The sequence below is a fragment of the Papio anubis genome, chromosome 9 (assembly GCF_008728515.1).
Source record: "Papio anubis isolate 15944 chromosome 9, Panubis1.0, whole genome shotgun sequence".
Taxonomy (NCBI): Eukaryota; Metazoa; Chordata; class Mammalia; order Primates; family Cercopithecidae; genus Papio; species Papio anubis.
The window spans coordinates 4,695,694-4,715,461 of NC_044984.1; the positions used below are offsets into that span (position 1 = coordinate 4,695,694).

Sequence of the window (19,768 nt, forward strand, 5' to 3'; positions counted from 1 at the left end):
GTGGCACCTGGAACGCCAGTGAGACAGAACCTTTCACTCACCTGGAAAGTGGGCTGAAGCCAGGGAACCAAGTGGTCTGGCTTGGCGGGTCCCACCCCCACAGAGGCCAGCAAGCTAAGATCCACTGGCTTGAAATTCTTGCTGCTAGTACAGCAGTCTGAGCTCGACCTGGGACGTATGAGCTTGGGAGGGAGGGGCGTCTGCATTGCTGAGGCTTGAGTAGGTGGTTTTACCCTGACAGTGTAAACAGAGCCACCAGGAAGTTCAAGCTGGGCAGAGCCCACTGCAGCTCAGCAAGACCATGGTGGCCAGACCGCCTCTCCAGATTCCCTCCTCTCTGGGCAGGACATCTCTGAAAAAAAGGCAGCAGCCCCAGTCAGGGACTTATAGATAAAACCCCACCATCCTGGGACAGAGCACCTGGGGGAAGGGGCAGTTGGGGGTGCAGCTTTAGCAGACTTAAACGTCCCTGCCTGGCAGCTCTGAAGAAAGCAGTGGATCTCCCAGCACAGCATTTGAGCTCTGATAAGGGACAGACTGCCTCCTCAAGTGGGTCCCTGACCCACATGTGTCCTGACTGGGAGATACGTCCCTGTAGGGGCCAACAGACACCTCATACAGGGGAAATCTGTTTGGCATCTGGCAGGTGCCCTCTGGGATGAAGCTTCCAGAGGAAGGAACAGGCAACAATCTTTGCTGTTCTGCAACCTCTGCCAGTGATACCCTAGCAAACAGGGTCTGGAGTGGACCTCTAGCAGACCTGCAGCAGAGGGGCCTGTTAGAAGGAAAACTAACAAACAGAAAAGAATAGGATCAACATCAACAAAAAGGACATTCACTCAGAGACCCCAGCCAAAGGTCACCGACTTCAAAGACCAAAGGTAGATAAATCCATGAAGATGGGGAGAAACCAGTCAGAAAGTCTGAAAATTCCAAAAACCAGAAAGCCTCTTCTCCTCCAAAGGATTACAACTCCTTGCCAGCAAGGAAACAAAACTGGATGGAGAATGAGTTTGATGATTTGACAGAAGTAGACATGTTCTAACCCAATGCAAGGAAGCTAAGAACCTTGAGAAAAGGTTAGATGAATTGCTAACTAGAATAACCAGTTTAGAGAGGAACATAAATGACCTGATGGAGCTGAAAACCACAGCATGGGAACTTTGTGAAGCATACACAAGTATCAACAGCCGGATTGATCAAGTGGAAGAAAGGATATCAGAGATTGAAGATCAACTCAATGAAATAAAGCAAAAAGACTAGAGATAAAAGAGTGAAAAGAAACGAACAGAACCTTCAAGAAATATAGGCCTATGTGAAAATACCAAATCTACATTTGGTTGGTGTACCTGAAAGTGATGGGGAGAATGGAACCAGGAACCAATTTGGAAAACTCCAGGAGAACTTCCCCAACCTAGCAAGGCAGGCCAACATTCAAATTCAGGAAATACAGAGAACACCACAAAGATACTCCTTGAGAAGAGCAACCACAAGACACTTAATTGTCAGATTCACCACGGCTGAAATGAAGGAAAAAATATTAAGGGCAGCCAGAGAAAAAGGTCAGGTTACCCACAAAGGGTATGTTACCCATGAGACTAACAGTGGATCTCTCAGCAGAAACCCTCCAAGCCAGAAGAGAATGGGGGCCAATATTCAACATTCTTAAAGAAAAGAATTTTCAACCCAGGATTTCGTATCCAGCCAAACTAAGTTTCATAAGCAAAGGAGAAGTGAAATCCTTTACAGACAAGCAAATGCTGAGAGATTTTGCCACCACTAGGCCTGCCTTACAAGAGCTCCTGAGGGAAGCACTAAACATGGAAAAGATCAACCGATACCAGCCACTGCAAAAACAAACCAAATTCTTAAGACCATTGACACTATGAAGAAACTGCATCAATTCATGGGTAAAATAACCAGCTAGCATCATAATGACAGGATCAAATTCACACATAACAATATTAACCTTAAATGGAAACGGGCTAAATGGCCCAATTAAAAGACACAGACTGACAAATTGGAGAAAGGGTCAAGACTCATCAATTTGCTGTATTCAGGAGACCCATTTCATGTGCAGAGACACACATAGGCTCAAAACAAAGGGATGGAGGAATATTTACCAAACAAATGGAAAGCAAAAAAAAAAAAAAAAAAAAAAAAGCAAGAGTTGCAATCCTAGTCTGATAAAACAGACTTTAAACCAACAAAGATCAAAAGAGACAAGGGCATTACGTAATGGTAAAGGGATCAATGCAACAAGAAGAGCTAACTATCCTGAATATATATGCACCCAATACAGGAGCACCCAGATTCAAAAATTAGGTTCTTAGAGACCTACAAAGAGACTTAGACTCCCACACAATAAAAGTGGGAGACTTTAACACCCCACTGTCAATATTAGAAAGATCAATGAGACAGAAAATTAGCAAGGATATCCAGGACTTGAACTCAGCTCTGGAGCAAGCAGATCTAATAGACATCTACAGAACTCTTCACCCCAAATCAACAGAATATAATTTATTCTCAGCACCACATCACACTTATTCTAAAATTGGCCACGTAGTTGGAAGTAAAATACTCCTCAGCAAATGCAAAAGAACAGAAATGACAGTCTCTCAGACCACAGTGCAATCAAATTAGAACTCAGGATTAAGAAACTCACTCAAAACTGCCCAACTACATGGAAACTGAACAACCGGCTCCTGAATGACTGCTGGGTAAATAACGAAATGAAGGCAGAAATAAAGATGTTCTTTGAAACCAATGAGAACAATGACACAATGTTCCAGAGTCTCTGGGACACATTTAAAACAGTGTGTAAGGGAAATTTATTGCACTAAATGCCCACAAGAGAAAGCAGGAAAGATCTCAAATCAATACCCTAACATCACATTTAAAAACTAGAGAAGCAGGAACAAACAAATTTAAAAAGCTAGCAGAAGGCAAGAAATAGCTAAGATCAGAGCAGAACTGAAGGAGATAGAGACACGAAAAACCCTTCAAAAAATCAATGAATCCAGGAGCTGTTTTTTTTTTGTTTTTTTTTTTTGTTTGTTTGTTTTTTTAAACAACATAGATAGACTGCTAGCCAGACTAATAAAGAAGAAAAAGAAAAGAATCAAATAGATGCAATAAAAAATGATAAAGGGGATATCACCACCGATCCCACAGAAATACAAAGTACTATCAGAGAATACTATAAACACCTCTATGCAAATAAACTAGAAAGTCTAGAAGAAATGGATAAGTTCCTGGACACATATACCCTCCCAAGACTAAACCAGGAAGAAGTTGAATCCCTTAATAGACCTATAACAAGTTCTGAAATTGAGGTAGCAATTAATAGCTTACCAACAGGACCAGATGGATTCACAGCTGAATTATTCCAGAGGCACAAAGAGGAGCTGGTACCATTCCTTCTGAAACTATTCCAATCAATAGAAAAAGAGGGAATCCTCCCTAACTCATTTTTTGAGGCCAGCATCATCCTAATACCAAAACCTGGCAGAGACATAACAAAAATAGAAAATTTCAGGCCAATATCCCTGAAGAACACTGATGCGAAAATCTTCAATAAAATACTGGCAAACCGAATCCAGCAGCACATCAAAAAGTTTATCCAGCGTGATCAAGTCGGCTTCATCCGGGGATAAAAGCCTGGCTCAACATACACAAATCAATAAATGTAATCCATCACGTAAACAGAACCAATGACAAAAACCATATGAATATCTCAATAGATGCAGAAAAGGCCTTCGACAAAATTCAGCAGCCCTTCATGCTAAAAACCCTCAATAAACTAGGTATTGATGGACCATATCTCAAAATAATAAGAGTTATTTATGACAAACCCACAGCCAGTATCATACTGAATGGGCAAAAACTGGAAGCATTCCCTTTGAAAATCGGCACAAGACAAGGATGCCCTCTCTCGCCACTCGTGTTCAACGTAGTATTGGAAGTTCTGGCCAGGACAATTAGGCAAGATAAAGAAATAAAGGGTATTCAATTAGGAAAAGAGGAAGTCAAATTGTCTCTGTTTCCAGATGACATGATGGTATATTTAGAAAACCCCATCCTCTCAGCCCCAAATCTCCTTAAGCTGATAAGCAACTTCAGGAAAGTCTCGGGATACAAGCTCAATGTGCAAAAATCACAAACATTCCCATACACCAATAACAGACAAACCATGAGTGAACCAAATCATGAGTGAACTCCCATTCACAATTGCTACAAAGAATAAAATATCTAGGAATCCAACTTACAAGGGATGTGAAGGACCTCTTCAAGGAGAACTACCAACCACTGCTCAACAAAATAAAAGAGGACACAAACAAACAGAAAAACATTCCATGCTTGTGGATAGGAAGAATCAATATCATGAAAATGGCCATACTGCCCAAAGTAATTTATAGATTCACTGCTATTGCCATCAAACTTCCATTGACTTTCTTCACAGAATTGGAAAAAAACTACTTTAAAGTTCATATGGAACCAAAAAAGAGCCCACATAGCCAAGACAATCCTAAGCCAAAAGAACAAAGCTAGAGGCATTATACTAACTACCTGACTTCAAACTGTACTGCAAGGCTACAGTAACCAAAACAGCATGTTACTGGTACCAAAACAGGTATATAGAGCAATGGAACAGAACAGAGGCCTCAGAAATAACGCCTACATCCATCTGTAGATCCATCATCTACAACCATCTGATCTTTGACAAATCTGACAAAAACAAGCAATGAGGAAATGATTCTCCATTTAATAAATGATGTTGGGAAAACTGGGTAGCCGTATGCAGAAAGCTGAAACTGGATCCCTTCCTTACATCTGATACAAAAATTAACTCAAGATGGATTAAAGACTTAAACATAAGACCTAAAACCATAAAAACCCTTGAAGAAAAGCTAGGCAATACCATTCAGGACGTGGGCATTGGCAAAGACTTCATGACTGAAACACGAAAAGCAATGGCAACAAAAGCCAAAATAGACAAATGGGATCTAATTAAATTAAAGGGCTTCTGCACAGTGAACAGGCAACCTACAGAATGGGAGAAAATTTTTGCAATCTATCCCTCTGAAAAAGGGCTAATATCCAGAATCTACAGAGAACTTAAACAGATTTACAAGAAAAATCTCCATCAAAAAGTGGGCGAAGGATATGAACAGACACTTCTCAAAAGAAGACATTTATGCAGTTCAATAAACGTATGAAAAAAGCTCATCGTCACTGGTCTTTAGAGAAATGCAAATCAAAACCACAGTGAAATACCATCTCACATCAGTTAGGATGGCGATCATTAAAAAGTCAGGAAACAACAGATGCTAGAGAGGATGTGGAGAAATAGTGATGCTTTTACACTGTTGGTGGAAGTGTAAATTATTTAGTTCAACCATTGTGGAAGACAGTGTGGCAATTCCTCAAGGATCTCAAAGTAGAAATACCATTTGACCCAGCAATCCCATTACTGAGTATATATACCCAAAGGATTATAAATCATTCTACTATAAAGACACATGTATGTTTATTGCAGCACCATTCACAATAGCAAAGACTTGGAACCAACCCAAATGTCCATCAGTGATAGACTGGATAAAAGAAAATGTGGCGCATATACACCATGGAATACTATGCAGCCAGTATACAGAAAAGGATGAGTTCATGTCCTTTGCAGGGACATGGATGAAGCTGGAAACCATCATTTTAAGCAAACTCACACAAGAACAGAAAACCAAACACCGTATGTTCTCACTCATAAATGGGAGTTGAACAATAAGAACACATGGACACAGGGAGTTGAACGTCACACACCGGGGCCTGCCAGGAGTGGGGGGCTAGAGGAGGGATAGCATTAGGAGAAATACCTAATGTAGATGACAGGTTGATGGGTGCAGCAAACCATCATGGCACATGTATACCTATGTAACAAACCTATACATTCTGCACGTGTACCCCAGAAGTTAAAGTAAAATTTAAAAAAAATTTCAATTGGTAAAAATGTAAAAAAATAAAATAAAAGAGTTATAAAACTATAATAATTTTGGAAGGAAAATAGAAAATCTTCTAGACCTTGGGTTCTAGAAGATTTTTAGCTATGGCAGCAAAAGCGTATTTCATAAAATAAAAAATAATTGGATACATTAGACTTCACCAAAATTAAAACTCTTGTGTTTCAAAAGACACCATTAAGAAAATGAAAAAACAAGTCACAGATTGGGGGAAAATATTTGTTAATTACATATCTGATAATATCCAGAATATACAAAGAACTCTTAGAACTCAATGAGAAGACGATCCATTTTTTAATATGAGCAAAAGACGTGAATAGGCATATCAGCACAGCAGATGTACTTAATTGCTAAAAAGCACATGAAAAGATGCTCCATATCATTAGTCATTACGGAAAATGCAAATCAAAACCATTACGAGATACCAGTTCACAGAGAGAATAACAAATGTTGATGAAGACATGGAGTAATAGGAACCTTCATACATTGCTGGTAGGGGTGTAAAATTGTATAGCCACTTTAGAAAACAGTTTGGCATCTTCTTAAAAAGTTAGCATACATTTTCTGTATGGCCTATGGGTTTTACTCCTAGGTGTTTACCCAAAAGAAATGAAAATGTGCCTACACAAAGATTAGCGCTTAGATTTTCATAGCAACATTATCATAAATGCTAAAAATTGGAAACATCTCACATACTCATCAACTGATGAAAGGAAAAATAAAACATAGTAGCATTCCCATATAATAGAAGTTCAACAATAAAAGGAATGAAATATTGACATGTTACATGTATGAACCTCAAAAACATAGTAAATGAAAGAAGCTAGATGCAGAAGATCACATGTTCACATTCCATTTATATGAAGTATCTGTAAAAGGCAAATGTAAGTAGATTAGTGATTGCCTGAGCCTAGGAGTAAAATCCAGGATTAAATGGCTGTGGAGGATCTTACTAGAGTAAGAAAAATATTCTAAAACTGGATTATGGTAATGATTGTATAACTTGGTAAATGTATGAAAAATCATTGAATTATATGCTTAAAATGGATGAATTCTAATGTGCGTAAATTATGCCACAATAGTGAATAGCATAGGTAAGATTTCTGCCTTTGTGGAGCTTATAGATTAGTGATGAGATGCATAAGTAATAAGCAAAATAATTAAAATGAATGACCAAAAAGGAAAGTCCAGTGAATTGGAAAGAAAACCAGAAGGAGGGAGTTGGTAACTATATTGGGCGCTGCCAGAGATTGATTGAGTGATAGTACAGAGATTCATGGTCATCTTAATGGCCTCATTTGAACATTGGGCAAAGGGCAGATTGGATTGCAGTGAGATTTGAGTGGCAGGATAGGAACTGGAGGCAACAGTTAGGTAACTATTTAGAGAAGTTTCCCTGTAAAAGGGAGCAAAGGAAAGCGGTAAAGAGAAGGCTGTGAAACATGAATGTCTTGTCAAGGGAGGTACCACCCTGGTTTTGGAAGATTGTACATCTTGTTTATAAATTGGTAAGAATGGTCCAGGAAAGAGATATCACTTGATGACTCAGGAGATGGGGCCGACAAAAAAGGAGCAAAGTCCTTCAGGAATTGAGAGGAGTTGGATACAGAGTGCAAATGAGGGTTTGACCTTTGTAGAAGGCAAACATTTCTTCCATTTTAATGAGGAAAAGAATTCAAGGATATATGCAGATGCAGGTAGATTTGGCTGTGGGAATTTAAGGAGTATCTTTTCTTGTTGGAATGTGAGGTTAGCTAAAAGGCAGAATGGAGTGGGTCAGAAAAGTGTGTGGAAAATTTGAGGACAGAGAATATAGAAAGGATGCCCTGGGAGAATAGGAAAGAGCATTTCCTAGGAGAACATGTGGGATTGCCAAGCAGAACTGAGTGTTCCATTTGAAATTACTGATAAAATAATAAGGTGAAGTCAATCAGCTCAATTGTATTTTGTCTACAGTTTTGTCCCTCTGGGGTTTCAGGCTCAGAGAAGGCAGATGTTTGGATCAACCAGAGTGAGAGTTTTGCTTAGCAAGTATAATGGGTATGGGCCTGGGAGACAAGTTTTACTGAGGATATTTGCAGAGGGATAACTGTAGTGCTGAGCCTTGAAATCTAAGCTGGGAGGGACGCGGGCTTCAATGTACCTTTGGCTGTGAGCAAGGGCACTTAAACTAGTGTTCCAGTTGTACTTAATGGAACACAAAGTGCTTCAGAACAGCTGAAGAGGAAACTTATTATGTAGAATTAGTTTACCCATGGTACAGTTTTGTTTGTCATCATAAACATTCAATTTGTTCTTGGCATAGCGTGTATTATGTATCCTGTAATGATCCTTACAAATCCTTCTGGAATTTGAAGAACCCTACTTTAAGGCCTTTTATGTTTCTCCTAGCTGATAGTTTCATGTTTTTTAGTAAAGTATGTCAGGATAATGAGGTTCTCACTGAATTACCTTCACTCAGCTCTTGGTTGTCACAGATTTACTGTCATGAAACATGCAAATGAATTAGGAAATGGATAAAGAAATATTAAAAGGTATTATAAGCACTGATACTTATTAATGCTCAGTTAAAATCGTACAGAACTATTCGGATTAATGGAATAGAGCAGAAAGTTCAGAAACAGTCCCATTATATGTAAGGATATAGTATGTGATAAAGGTGACATTTCAGTATAGGGAAAGAAGCAGTATAGTAAAGATTCTGTAAATAACATTGAAGCAATTGGCTTACATCTTGGGAAAAATGTAATTACATGTTTGCCTTATATCATGTACAAAAATATGTCACAGAAGTAACTTTATAGTAAAAAAAAATCTTTTTTTATAAGCTTTAGACAAAATGTGGACATTTATGTCACTGCAGAGGAATTTTCTAACTATGAATCCAAGCCATAAAGAAAATCAGTAGTTTTGGTTAAACAGTTAAAATTTTATGTGCACAAAACACTGTAAATAACACTAAAAGGTAAAAAACAAACAATACAAGGTATTTCCAACAATATCACTAAAATATAGAGAATTCTTATTATTTATTTTTATAGACGGGGACTCCAGGAGGAAATAAAAGATAAACGTATAAATAACCAAAAAGTCATGAAGAAATAATCTCTTATATTAAAGACATAATTAAAACATGAGATGCCTTTTTTTTTTTTTTTTTTTTTTTTTTGAGACGGAGTTTTTGCTCTGTAGCCCGGGCTGGAGTGCAGTGGCCGGATCTCAGCTCACTGCAAGCTCCGCCTCCCGGGTTTACGCCATTCTCCTGCCTCAGCCTCCCGAGTAGCTGGGACTACAGGCACCCGCCACCTCGCCCGGCTAGTTTTTTGTATTTTTAGTAGAGACGGGGTTTCACCGTGTTAGCCAGGATGGTCTCGATCTCCTGACCTCGTGATCCACCCGTCTCGGCCTCCCAAAGTGCTGGGATTACAGGCTTGAGCCACCGCGCCCGGCCTTTTTTTTTTTTTAACCTAGCAGATTGGCAAAAAAAAAATTTTTTATGACAACTCATTTTGGGTGGAGGGGGCATTCTTATTAACATTTTATATAAATTGATAGAACCATTTTGAAAAGCAGTTTAGAAGTATTCAATAAAAGCCTTAAAATTTCAAAGTCTACGTTGACCCAGTTCCACTTCTACAAATATATTCACAATGCATAATCATGGATAAGTACAAATATTTATTACAAGAATGTTCATTAAAACATTATTTTATAAAAGAAAAAGATTTTTAATAGCTTAAATATCTCGAAACTGGCAATTGATAAAATACTTGTGATTACATGTAGCGTAATATGTGCAGTCATGAAACATGCAATAAAATATTTAACGACGTGGAAAGACAATTATGATACAATGTTAAATGAAAAAGACATTACAGAATAGAATGGATTGTGTATTTATTAAAACCAAAATAATGTGTATATGTAAGGGGATGAGAAGGATATATTTCAATTATATTAACTATCTTTCATAATGGGATTATGGGTGATTTTTCTTTGTGCTAGTCTGTATCTACTACAGTCCATATATGTTTCCTTTTTTATAAGAAAAATATTATTTTGTTATAAAGGAAAGTTTGTGAGAAGCATGTACGTGAAAGAACTGTGTATTGTCTTTTTATAGTCCAAATCGGTACCTCCTCTTTCACCTGGTGAAGTACGTCTTCGCTGTGGCTCACAGATTGTTCCTCCCATTACCCTTGCCACTTTTTGTCTATCGGTAAGTAGAGTGCTCCTTTTGCGTGACTTGTGAAAAAGCTAACTCCACACACTTGTTCCTAACGTTCTCCCTTAGGGTTATAGGGTGTGTGAAGGGCTAGTCTCCAGATCTCCTAGTAGTATGACATTAGCATAGGGAAGAAGCAAAACTAGATTCGTGTCGGAAAAAAAAATGTGTTGGGAGATTAAATCTGCAGTTTTTCACTTTCTCCAATTTAAATCCATTGAGTTTAATTTTGGAGAACTATCTTGCTGGGCACATACATAAGGGGCAGTCAGGCTCCCCTGTGTTTCATGTCGCTCATTATTAAATCAACTTGCTCATGCTATTGGGAAAGGCGTCAGGCTAATTCAGACTTGGATTTGTGGTTGCCTTCTCTTCTTCCCCCACTTCTTAGTTCACTTTTCTTTGTCGGTTAAGTATCTTTGACTTGGCTGGGAGTGGTGGCTCATGCCTATAATCCCAGCACTTTGGGAGGCCAAGGTGGATGGATTGCTTGAGCCCGGGGGTTCGAGACCAGCCTGGGCAATATGGTGAAACCCTATCTCTACAAAAAATACCAAATTAGCTGGATGTGGTGGCATCTGCCTGTAGTCCCACCTACTGGGGTGGAGGTGGGGTGATGCAAGAGAATTGCTTGAGCTTGGGAGTTTGAGGCTGCAGTGAGCTGAGATTGTGCCACTGCACCCGGGCCTAGGTGACTGCTAGTGCCCACAGTGGTGTTACACCTATAGTCCCAGCTACTTGGGAGGCTGAGGTGGGAGGATCACTTGAGCCCAGGAGTTTGAATCCAGCCTGGACAACATAGTGAGACCCTGTCTCTGGGAAAAAAAAAAAAAAAGGCAAAGAAAAGAAAAGAAAAACCCACTGCCCTGAGGTAACTGTTGATGGGAGCTCCTTTCTCGTCCTGGGTTTTATATTGTTGTCCTGATTTGAACCAAACAAAATAAAATCTTGGACTTACCATGCCACACCCTAGTGGTCTGGTTAAGGAGACTGTCACATCCATTGGCCACAAATTGATCTTCATTTGGGTTTTCATTCGTTCTTTCAACAAATATTTATTGAATGCCTACTATGTCTTAGATAATGTACTAGGTACTCAGAATATTACAATAAACACTCAAAAATCTTATGGTCTAACAGGGGTACCAGAAAAATAGACCACTAGAATGCAGCATGATAACAATATTTATTGAGTGTTGTACCTTTCAGGCTATTTACTTTATCTCCTTTAATATCACAGCTATCTATAAACTAAGTAAGGAGAGTATATGGAGTGAGTAGAAGAGGAGGCCACAGAGTAAGAGAAACTTATAAGAAGGCCAAAAAGAAGTGATCAGATATTTAAGTGGGAAACAAGAGTTTGGAATTCTGGATACCAAAGGGAATGCAGTGTTTTAAGGAGGGAATCGATGTTTTAAGAAGGGGAACGTTGCTGTTCATTCACATGTATCTCAAGCCCCTAGAACAATGCCTGGTACACAGTAGGCACTCTGTTGATATTGGTAGAATGAAGTCTTACGAAGAGTCAAATAAGATAAAGGACCAAAAAAATGTCTACAAATGACCATTTGTGTCTATGGCTTCAGTGCCGTGAAAGGCATACAAGCCAGATTGAAGTGAGGGGCTTTCATGGTTGTACATAAAATTGAGTTAGAGTTGGCTTATGTATGTCCATGGCATGGTCCACTGAGGACACTAGAATATTTGAATATCTGAGGTTTAGGTTGGATAGAGACCTGAAGTGATCTGTTAGCATAGAATGAGGGCACAGAGAGTTAGAGGTTTGTAATGAGTGTTTTTATTAAGTTATGTTAGCCCAATAAATTATTTTTTTCTGCCATTGAGGAATCTGAGGCTTTATATGTTGCTGGAGAAATTCTAACCAGCTTCCTTTTTCATGTATTTATACTATGCATTAGAATGTTGTTTTTCAAGCCTTTAAACAGCTGTGGAATCCTGTGTTCACTGAAGTTTTACATCAAGTCCTGCTGGGTAAATCCAATAAAAGAGCTGGTCTGGTTGCAGTGATGGATGATACTCAACACATGCACTCCCAAACCCTTGGCCCCCCAGGACTCCGTGGGGCCCTAGCAAATTCCTAGTGTTCCTCAGATGCTAGTTGAAAACCCACTGCTACTGGGCACAGTGGTGCACACCTGTAGTCCCAGCTACTTGGGAGGCTGAGGTGGGAGGATCACTTGAGCCCAGGAGTTTGAATCCAGCCTGGACAACATGGTGAGACCCTGTCTCTGGAACAACAAAAAAGGAGAGAACAAAAAAAAGGAAAGAAAAGAAAAAGCCACTGCCCTGAGGTAACCAATGATGGGAGCTCAAGTGGCATGTCAGGAGCCCTTCAGTTTTCATTAGTAGTGAAGAGATGGCAGTAATGAAGATAGGTGGCCTTTCTCGTTTTGGGTTTTATATTGTTGTCCTGATTTGAACCATAGATTTTAGCCTTCTCCTTGCTTTTGGATTTTTTTTCCCCTCAAGGGCCCCAGCTTTTAGGGATTACGTTTTATATTTTACACACCATTCAGCTTGCCCTGTGTTCGTAAAGGCAGCATATTTGAATATCTGAGGTTTAGATTAGATTGAATTTCACAGATGTGATTGAATATTGGAGTTTTTCTGTTTGCTTTGTTGTTTGTTGGTTTTATTTCTTTTTAGTTTAAGATCTGTTATTTCTTTGGAGGAGAACAAAGTGTACCAGCAGTTATAGCAGCCAACTGGGTTGGCTTGAGAGGAGATGGACCAAAAAGCAGAGGTAGCCTCACAGGTTGAGGTGCCAAGATGTTGGTTATTTTCTTTAAAAAAAAAAAATCAGTTCAGACTGCTCTACAGCAGTCTGTCTTCCTGTAGTTCTTATAGGCTAGCTTACATCTTGGACAGAGAGATGCTTATCACATGTGCTATATATATTTCTTTTTCCAGATGGGTAGGAAGAGTCTTTGAAATAAACCCATTTCAGCCTTTGACAACAAGGGATAAAGTGGAGCGGGTGAGTATATGTGTGGAAAGCATCTGCCTGGGCAGATGATGGGAAGTTAGACTTACTTTGGTTTGCTTGCTTGCTTGTCTCCCGGCTGTTGTCTGGTTGCTGTTCTTGCTGTCTGCAGTCAGCCCTTCTACTAGCACTGAAACTCATCCACCTGCGCTGCTCCAGGGGGCGGCTCCTCCATACCTGCTGTCCGTCATTATCAGTGTTTCTTTCTCTGCGTGATCATTCCTGTCAACACACAAAATTACCTAATAGCTCCCCTGCCAAAGCCTCTCTTCCTCCCACCACTCTTCTAGCTACTTTCCTGTTGTGTCCGTTCACATCCTAACTCCTCCTGACTTCCTCCTAACATCCTGAAGAAACCATTGACAGTTTCTTCATTCTTTCTTTAACCTACTCCAGTCAGGCTTTTATTCCCATTTCTCCCCTAAAATTGCTCTTTTCAAGGTTCCCCACAATCTCCTTGCTGCCACATCCAATAGTCAGTTCTCAGACCTCATGTCATGTGCCTGTGCGTTTGCTTCCAGGGAGGATGCAAAATAAAATAAAAATACTATACCAATACCACGTCTACCTTTGACGACCTATGGACCATATATTGACAAGAAGCAGCCACATTGTCCCCTGAATGCTACCTAAAAGCTAAAGTGTAGAGAAGATGAGAAAATAGTGCTTAGGGAACATGAGAAAGTGGGCAGCTCGCGTACTTTCTTCAAACATTGTTTATGAAAGATCAGGCAGGAGAACTGGTTGTCAGACGCTTCAGTTTATCTTACACTAAAGTGTCTCTTACATTTATAATTGAGAAAGTGTTGACACAGTGGCCTGAGTGGGTTTTAGCTTTGGTTTGCAGACTGGCTTACAGCCCTCTGGTAAAAGAATTGCAGACTTTCAGGTGGGTAGGATGAGGGATTGATGCTGCTCCAGGTGCAAATGGATTCTATTCATGTGGTATGGAACAATCTGGGATCTTTGCAAACTTAACAGTTCATTGTCTTTCCCTATAAACAAGATGGGTTTGGTTTTCTAGCTCTATAGTGAGCATTAGTCAACCAGGTTGAGCATAGCTGGAGCCAAAAAGTTAATTTTTTTTTTTTTTAAATGGACAAGGAACAAATGCTGTGTTATCTCCTAAATTCAAAGTTAAAATTGAGTCAGAATGCCCATGCTCAGAAAACAGGGGCATGCGAGAACTGAGGAATGGACTGGTTCTGCTTTAGCCCTGATTTGATTCCTAAACCCTCCTGTGAAGCCTCCCCTGGCAAGTGTGATGACTTGTGCTTCCCTGCCCTAGATTTATTTCTGTTGAAATCTGTATATAGAATGGCTCATGTACCGCCAACATCCTGTGCTCGTGGCTCCCACCGGGGACCTCAATCTGATACTTAAGTGATCTTGCCCTTTTGGTGTCTTAAGTCCTCTTTGTGTGTTCTACTTTTATAGTGATTTGCATGAATCGAAAATTGCCACATATTCTTTGAAAGCAATTAAGTCTCAATACTAGGACTCATGCCAGCTTGAATGTTTAAATGCTTGCTAGGATAGCACTTTGTTCTCGGCCAGTTTTCAGCATTGTCTGCGGTCCTTTGTTTATTCAAAGATGCACATCACAGACATGAAATTGCCTCACCTGCCTGGCTTAGAAGACGTTGGCATTCAGGCAACGCCACTGGAACTCAAGGCCATCGAGGTGCTGCGCCGTCACCGCACCTACCGCTGGCTGTCTGCCGAAATTGAGGATGTGAAGCCGGCCAAGACTGTCAACTTTTAGTGCCTCCTGAGCAGCTCTTGGTTTTGGTGTCTTCAGGGTCAGCCCATGTGGTTTGAGCACCCAGCCAGGTCGTCTCTTAGAGGATCCTGTACACAGTTCCACTATTAAAAACATTTGAGGTTGAATTCTGCAGTATTTTCTTTCTTGATTTACAAAATGAGAAATGCAGTCATTTAGAACTTGAGCATAATTTTTGTTAACAGTACATATTTAATAATGACATATATACTGTTTATTCTCTGAAATGCCAGAGAGTTTGAATTTTCCTATGACACACCACTTCTAGCATACGTTCTAGAAGACAAGGACCCTTTTTAATGTCAGAATATTGTAAAGACCCCAAGTGATATGTGATTGTTTTTAATCTCCATTAAATGAGAGAGCATACAGTATCCCCTAACCCAAATGTGTTTACACTGAAGGTGTTTTTAAAATTCGTTTTAATAATGTCCATATGCCTTTTAAAAATAGTAGTACATACATAGAAAACCATTGTCCATAGATTCTCAAACCCCTTGCAGTAATTCCACAGTCTTCCTGGATCTGAGCTATCTGAGGCCTGCCCCATGCCCTTAGTACCAAATCTGGATTATTTCAGACACGTAAGTGTAGATAGATTCTCTTCCCATGCAAAGGAGATGCTTCAGCTTCTATGCCAGCAGTGCCAGCACTTAGGAATTAGGACCTTCTAATGAAGTTCTTAAAATTGCAGCCAAGATCCAGATGAACAATTGGTTTAGTGTTGGCAGATCCCCCAGTACAGTATGATTTAAAACTCCGACAATTTGTGGTGAAGCCAACATATCATTGTCCTGGGTGACCCAGGGTTGGTCATTGTGTTTCACTGGACTTCAGCCTCCTGATCTATGTTTGGGACAGGGATGTCAGTAAAAACCCTGTTTGATTATGGTAATCCCATCTCCTCCTTACAGAGAGAAAGGTATATCAGTGTTGAAGGTAAGTTCTCCACCTGCCCTTTTTGCCTGCGTCAGAATCTTTTTGTCTCAAAACGGGCAACAGTGAGCTACTCCAAGTGTGATCCGTAGATCACCAGCATTGGGATCATCTTGGGGCTTGTCAGAAATGCATAATCCAGGCTGGGCACAGTGGCTTACACCTGTAATCCCAATGCTTTTGAGTTGCTGTGGTAGGACGGTCACTTGAGGCCAGGAGTTTGAGACCAGCCTAGGCAATATGGCAAGACCTTGTCTCTATAAAAGAATTTCAAAAAGTTAGTAGGGCATGGTGGCATGCACCTGTAGTCTCAGTTATTCGGGAGGCTAAGGTATGAGGATTGCTTGAGCATGGGAGTTCAAGGTTACAGTGAGCTGTGATAGTGCCACTGCACTTCAGCCTTGGGCAACAGAGTGAGAGCCTGTCTCAAAAAAAAAAAAAAAAAAAGGCAGAATCCTAGATTTTGTTCTGTCCCAGGCCTGTTGAATCAGAATCTGCGTTTTAGCAAGGTCTCCAGGAGATGTGTGTGCACATTAGAGTATGAGAAGCACTGCCATACAGAAGAGCTGTATCAGAGTGATTCCTGTTAGTAATCCAGGTTGCTGACCCCCACCCCAGACCTGCTGAACCACAGTCTCAGGAAGAAATTTTAGTTTTGTTAAACATTCCAGTTTATTCTCCTGTACACAAGTATGTCAGAATCAGCGTGCTAGGGAAAGGAACACATACCCAACTTCACATTTTTTCTTCAGATACTACCTGTTATTTTGGATGACACCCCTGCTGGCCATGAGCCAGCCAGTAGGCCAGAGATGGGTGGATTTAATTTGAAAAGGAACTATAATTCTATAATGCACAGTGTCCTCTCTTAGAATATCTACACTTTCCTTTTTTTGATTCTTTAAAAATATTTTTTTATTGATACATAATAGATGTAAATATTGTCAGGGTATATGTGGTAGTTTGACATATTCATGTAATCAAATCAGTGTAATTGGGATATCCATCACCTTAAATATTTATCTTTAGGCTAGTAACATTCAAATTACTGTCTTCTAGTTATTTTGAAATATACAGTAGATTAGTATTAACTCTAGTTACCCTACTGATCTATTGAACACCAGGTCTTATTTCTTCTGTCTTAACGGTAATTATCTTCATTTTCTAGCAACGCTATTTCTCATCTCTAACTTGTATCATAACTCAGGATGTGATATACTTCTAAAGCTATAATTCAACCAGGATAGTTTTCCCTTCCTGTCACACCCAGTGCCTCCTTTTGTAACAGATGGTTGGTAATGCACCTTCTATTATCCTGATATGGAAGTCGTAGTTACTCTAGCCTGTCTATATATGTAACCAAAATATAATTAGTGCCTTATGTAAACAAGAAGTGAAAGGAAAGTAGTACACAGTAAGATATATATAGAGCACACCAGCACTGAAGACATGAGGAAGTAGTCCGTTGCTTGCGTCCATGTGGGCAGTCACCACGGATGCGGTAACAAATGCAGACTGGTCTGATGCAGGGGTGGGCTGTAGTCTCCATTTAAATGCCATCAGCAGCATTGCTGTGATGTCAACTTTTGAAATAGTGAATGACTTCTAGTAAAGTTCAGAACAGCATAGAATAGAATCCTCTCGAAATTTACATGGTACTTGCATTCTTAGAACACTCAACACATATTAAACCCATACCAAAGATCCTTTATATCTGTAAAACAGATTCTAAGTTCAGATGACTCTAAGTAGGTTTTCGAGAGTCATGCGATGTGTGTTTAATTCTTCATTTTTGTGTTCTGACACCATGGTATGCCTATTCCTGGTATGCCTATTCCTCTACATGTCCACAGTGCTCTTTAATCATTGTTTTACCACAAAGAAGTGATAAATACCTGAGGTGATGAATATGCTAATTATACTGATTTGATTACTATACAGTGTATACATGTATTGAAACATCACATTGTATCCCGTAAATGTACAATTATTGTGTGTCAGAAATAAAACTTAAAAAATGCTAAATTCTTAAATATGGCATTCTTTAAATACCAATATGCAGAGATTATTTCCAAATTTAGCACAAAATATTAATAAGCATTTGAATCTCTACATTCTCTATACTTAATTTTAAGTCTTTCAGAGCTTGGAGACCTTTACTAACTGGATTGGTTCATACCTCCTGTTTTAACAAAATACCTTAGACTGGGTAATTTGAAAATAGTAGAAATATATTTCTCACGGTTTTGGAGGCTGGGAAGTTCAAGATCAAGGCACCAGCAGATTTGGTGTCTGGTGAGGGCTGCTCTTTCTGCTTCAAAGATGGTTCCTTCTGTCTGTGTCCTCACACGGTGGACATGGGTAGAAGGGCAAAAAGGGACTAGGGCGCTCTCTTCAACCTCTTTTATAAGAGCACTAGTCCCATATACGAAAGCAGAACTCTCATGACCTAATCATCTCCTAAAGGCCCTCCCCCACCCCCACCAATACGATTGCACTAGCGACTAAATTCAGCATTGATTTTGGAGTGACACAAACATTGAAGCCGTAGCACTGACTAAAGAAACAATTTTACCATCCTAAGCTAGTGGGTATCACCCTCTCAGTGTATGGAGATTGCATATGACCAGGAACTGGGAGCTGGGCATAGGATCTAGGACCCTCATATCCAGAGTGATTCTTTTCATAAGGAGGGATGGACTGAGTCTCCATTGATAGGGGCTGTCCCCATAGAGACTTTAAGCCACACCCTTCTTGGGATTCAGGTTGCACATTACCTGATTCTCACAGTTGATTTGAGCCTGCAAGACTAAACCCATCCCATTATCATGTTTTCACTCCTCATTTACCTACATTTATCATTAAACCTTTGTGATTCAGCAAATCTATTTACCTTATTATTCTACTTTATTCCTTTCATGTTCTTCCTTGGCCCTCCTGTGTATTTCCCACAGCTTTGCTAGGCCTTAAGATCATCTCACATTCTTCATCCTAATGATAAAAATAAGTTCTGTGGGCCAGGTGTGGTGGCTCTTGCCTGTAATCCCAGCACTTTGGGAGGCCGAGGGGGGTGGATCATGAGGTTAGGAGTTCAAGACCAGCCTGGCCAATATGGTGAAACCCCGTCTCTACTAAAATATATAAAAAATTAGCCGGGTGTTTTGGTGCCCACCTGTAGTCCCAACCCAGGAGGGAGACTGAGGCAGGAGAATTGCTGGAACCCAGGAGGCAGAGGTTGCAGTGAGCTGAGATCACGCCACTGCACTCCAGCCTGGGAGACGGAGTGAGACTCTGTCTAAAATAATAATAATAATAATAATAATAAAGTTATATGATGGAAGCATATATGGGAATATATGCAAAGATCTGTGAGAAGGTAAGGGTCTCTGGAAGGATCAGGAAAAACTGCATAGAAAATGTACTTTTAAAGCTGCATCTTGATGTTAACCTGCTGAAATGCGTGTGTTGGACTGGGATGAGGAGGAAGCAGTCATTCATGCTGTGAAGAGAACAGCATGAGCAATTGCAGTGGGGCATAAGTGAGTGGGTGGTTATGAGTGGGAGGCAGAATCAGTGAGTCGGGAGGGGCACAAGCGAATTTAACGTTTACCTTGGAGGCGATGCAGAGCAGGTGAGTTCCATACAAATTTGGCTTCCAATAGGAGTTTTACTACTTCTCAATTGTGAGATTGGACTAGTCACTTGACCTCTGTTTGCCAGCCTCAGTTTTCTTGTTTATAAAGTGGGGGTGATAGTAATAACTACGTGATGGGATTGTGATGAGGAATTAAATGAGATCATGCATG

General features: G+C 40.0%; 1 protein-coding gene across 4 annotated transcripts in view; it reads left to right on the forward strand.

Moving 5' to 3' along the window:
- NDUFA9 (NADH:ubiquinone oxidoreductase subunit A9) overlaps window positions 1-15,133 on the forward strand; it is a 42,667-nt gene extending 27,534 nt beyond the window's left edge. For all 4 annotated transcript variants that reach the window (XM_021921926.2, XM_009180016.3, XM_021921925.2 and 1 more), the window contains 3 exons: window positions 10,138-10,233; window positions 13,171-13,237; window positions 14,838-15,133. In XM_021921926.2, the coding sequence (XP_021777618.2) occupies window positions 10,138-10,233; window positions 13,171-13,237; window positions 14,838-15,008 (334 nt within the window). In that variant the 3' untranslated portion in view covers window positions 15,009-15,133. The remainder of the gene's footprint in view (window positions 1-10,137; window positions 10,234-13,170; window positions 13,238-14,837) is intronic.
- Window positions 15,134-19,768: the final 4,635 nt, after the last annotated feature.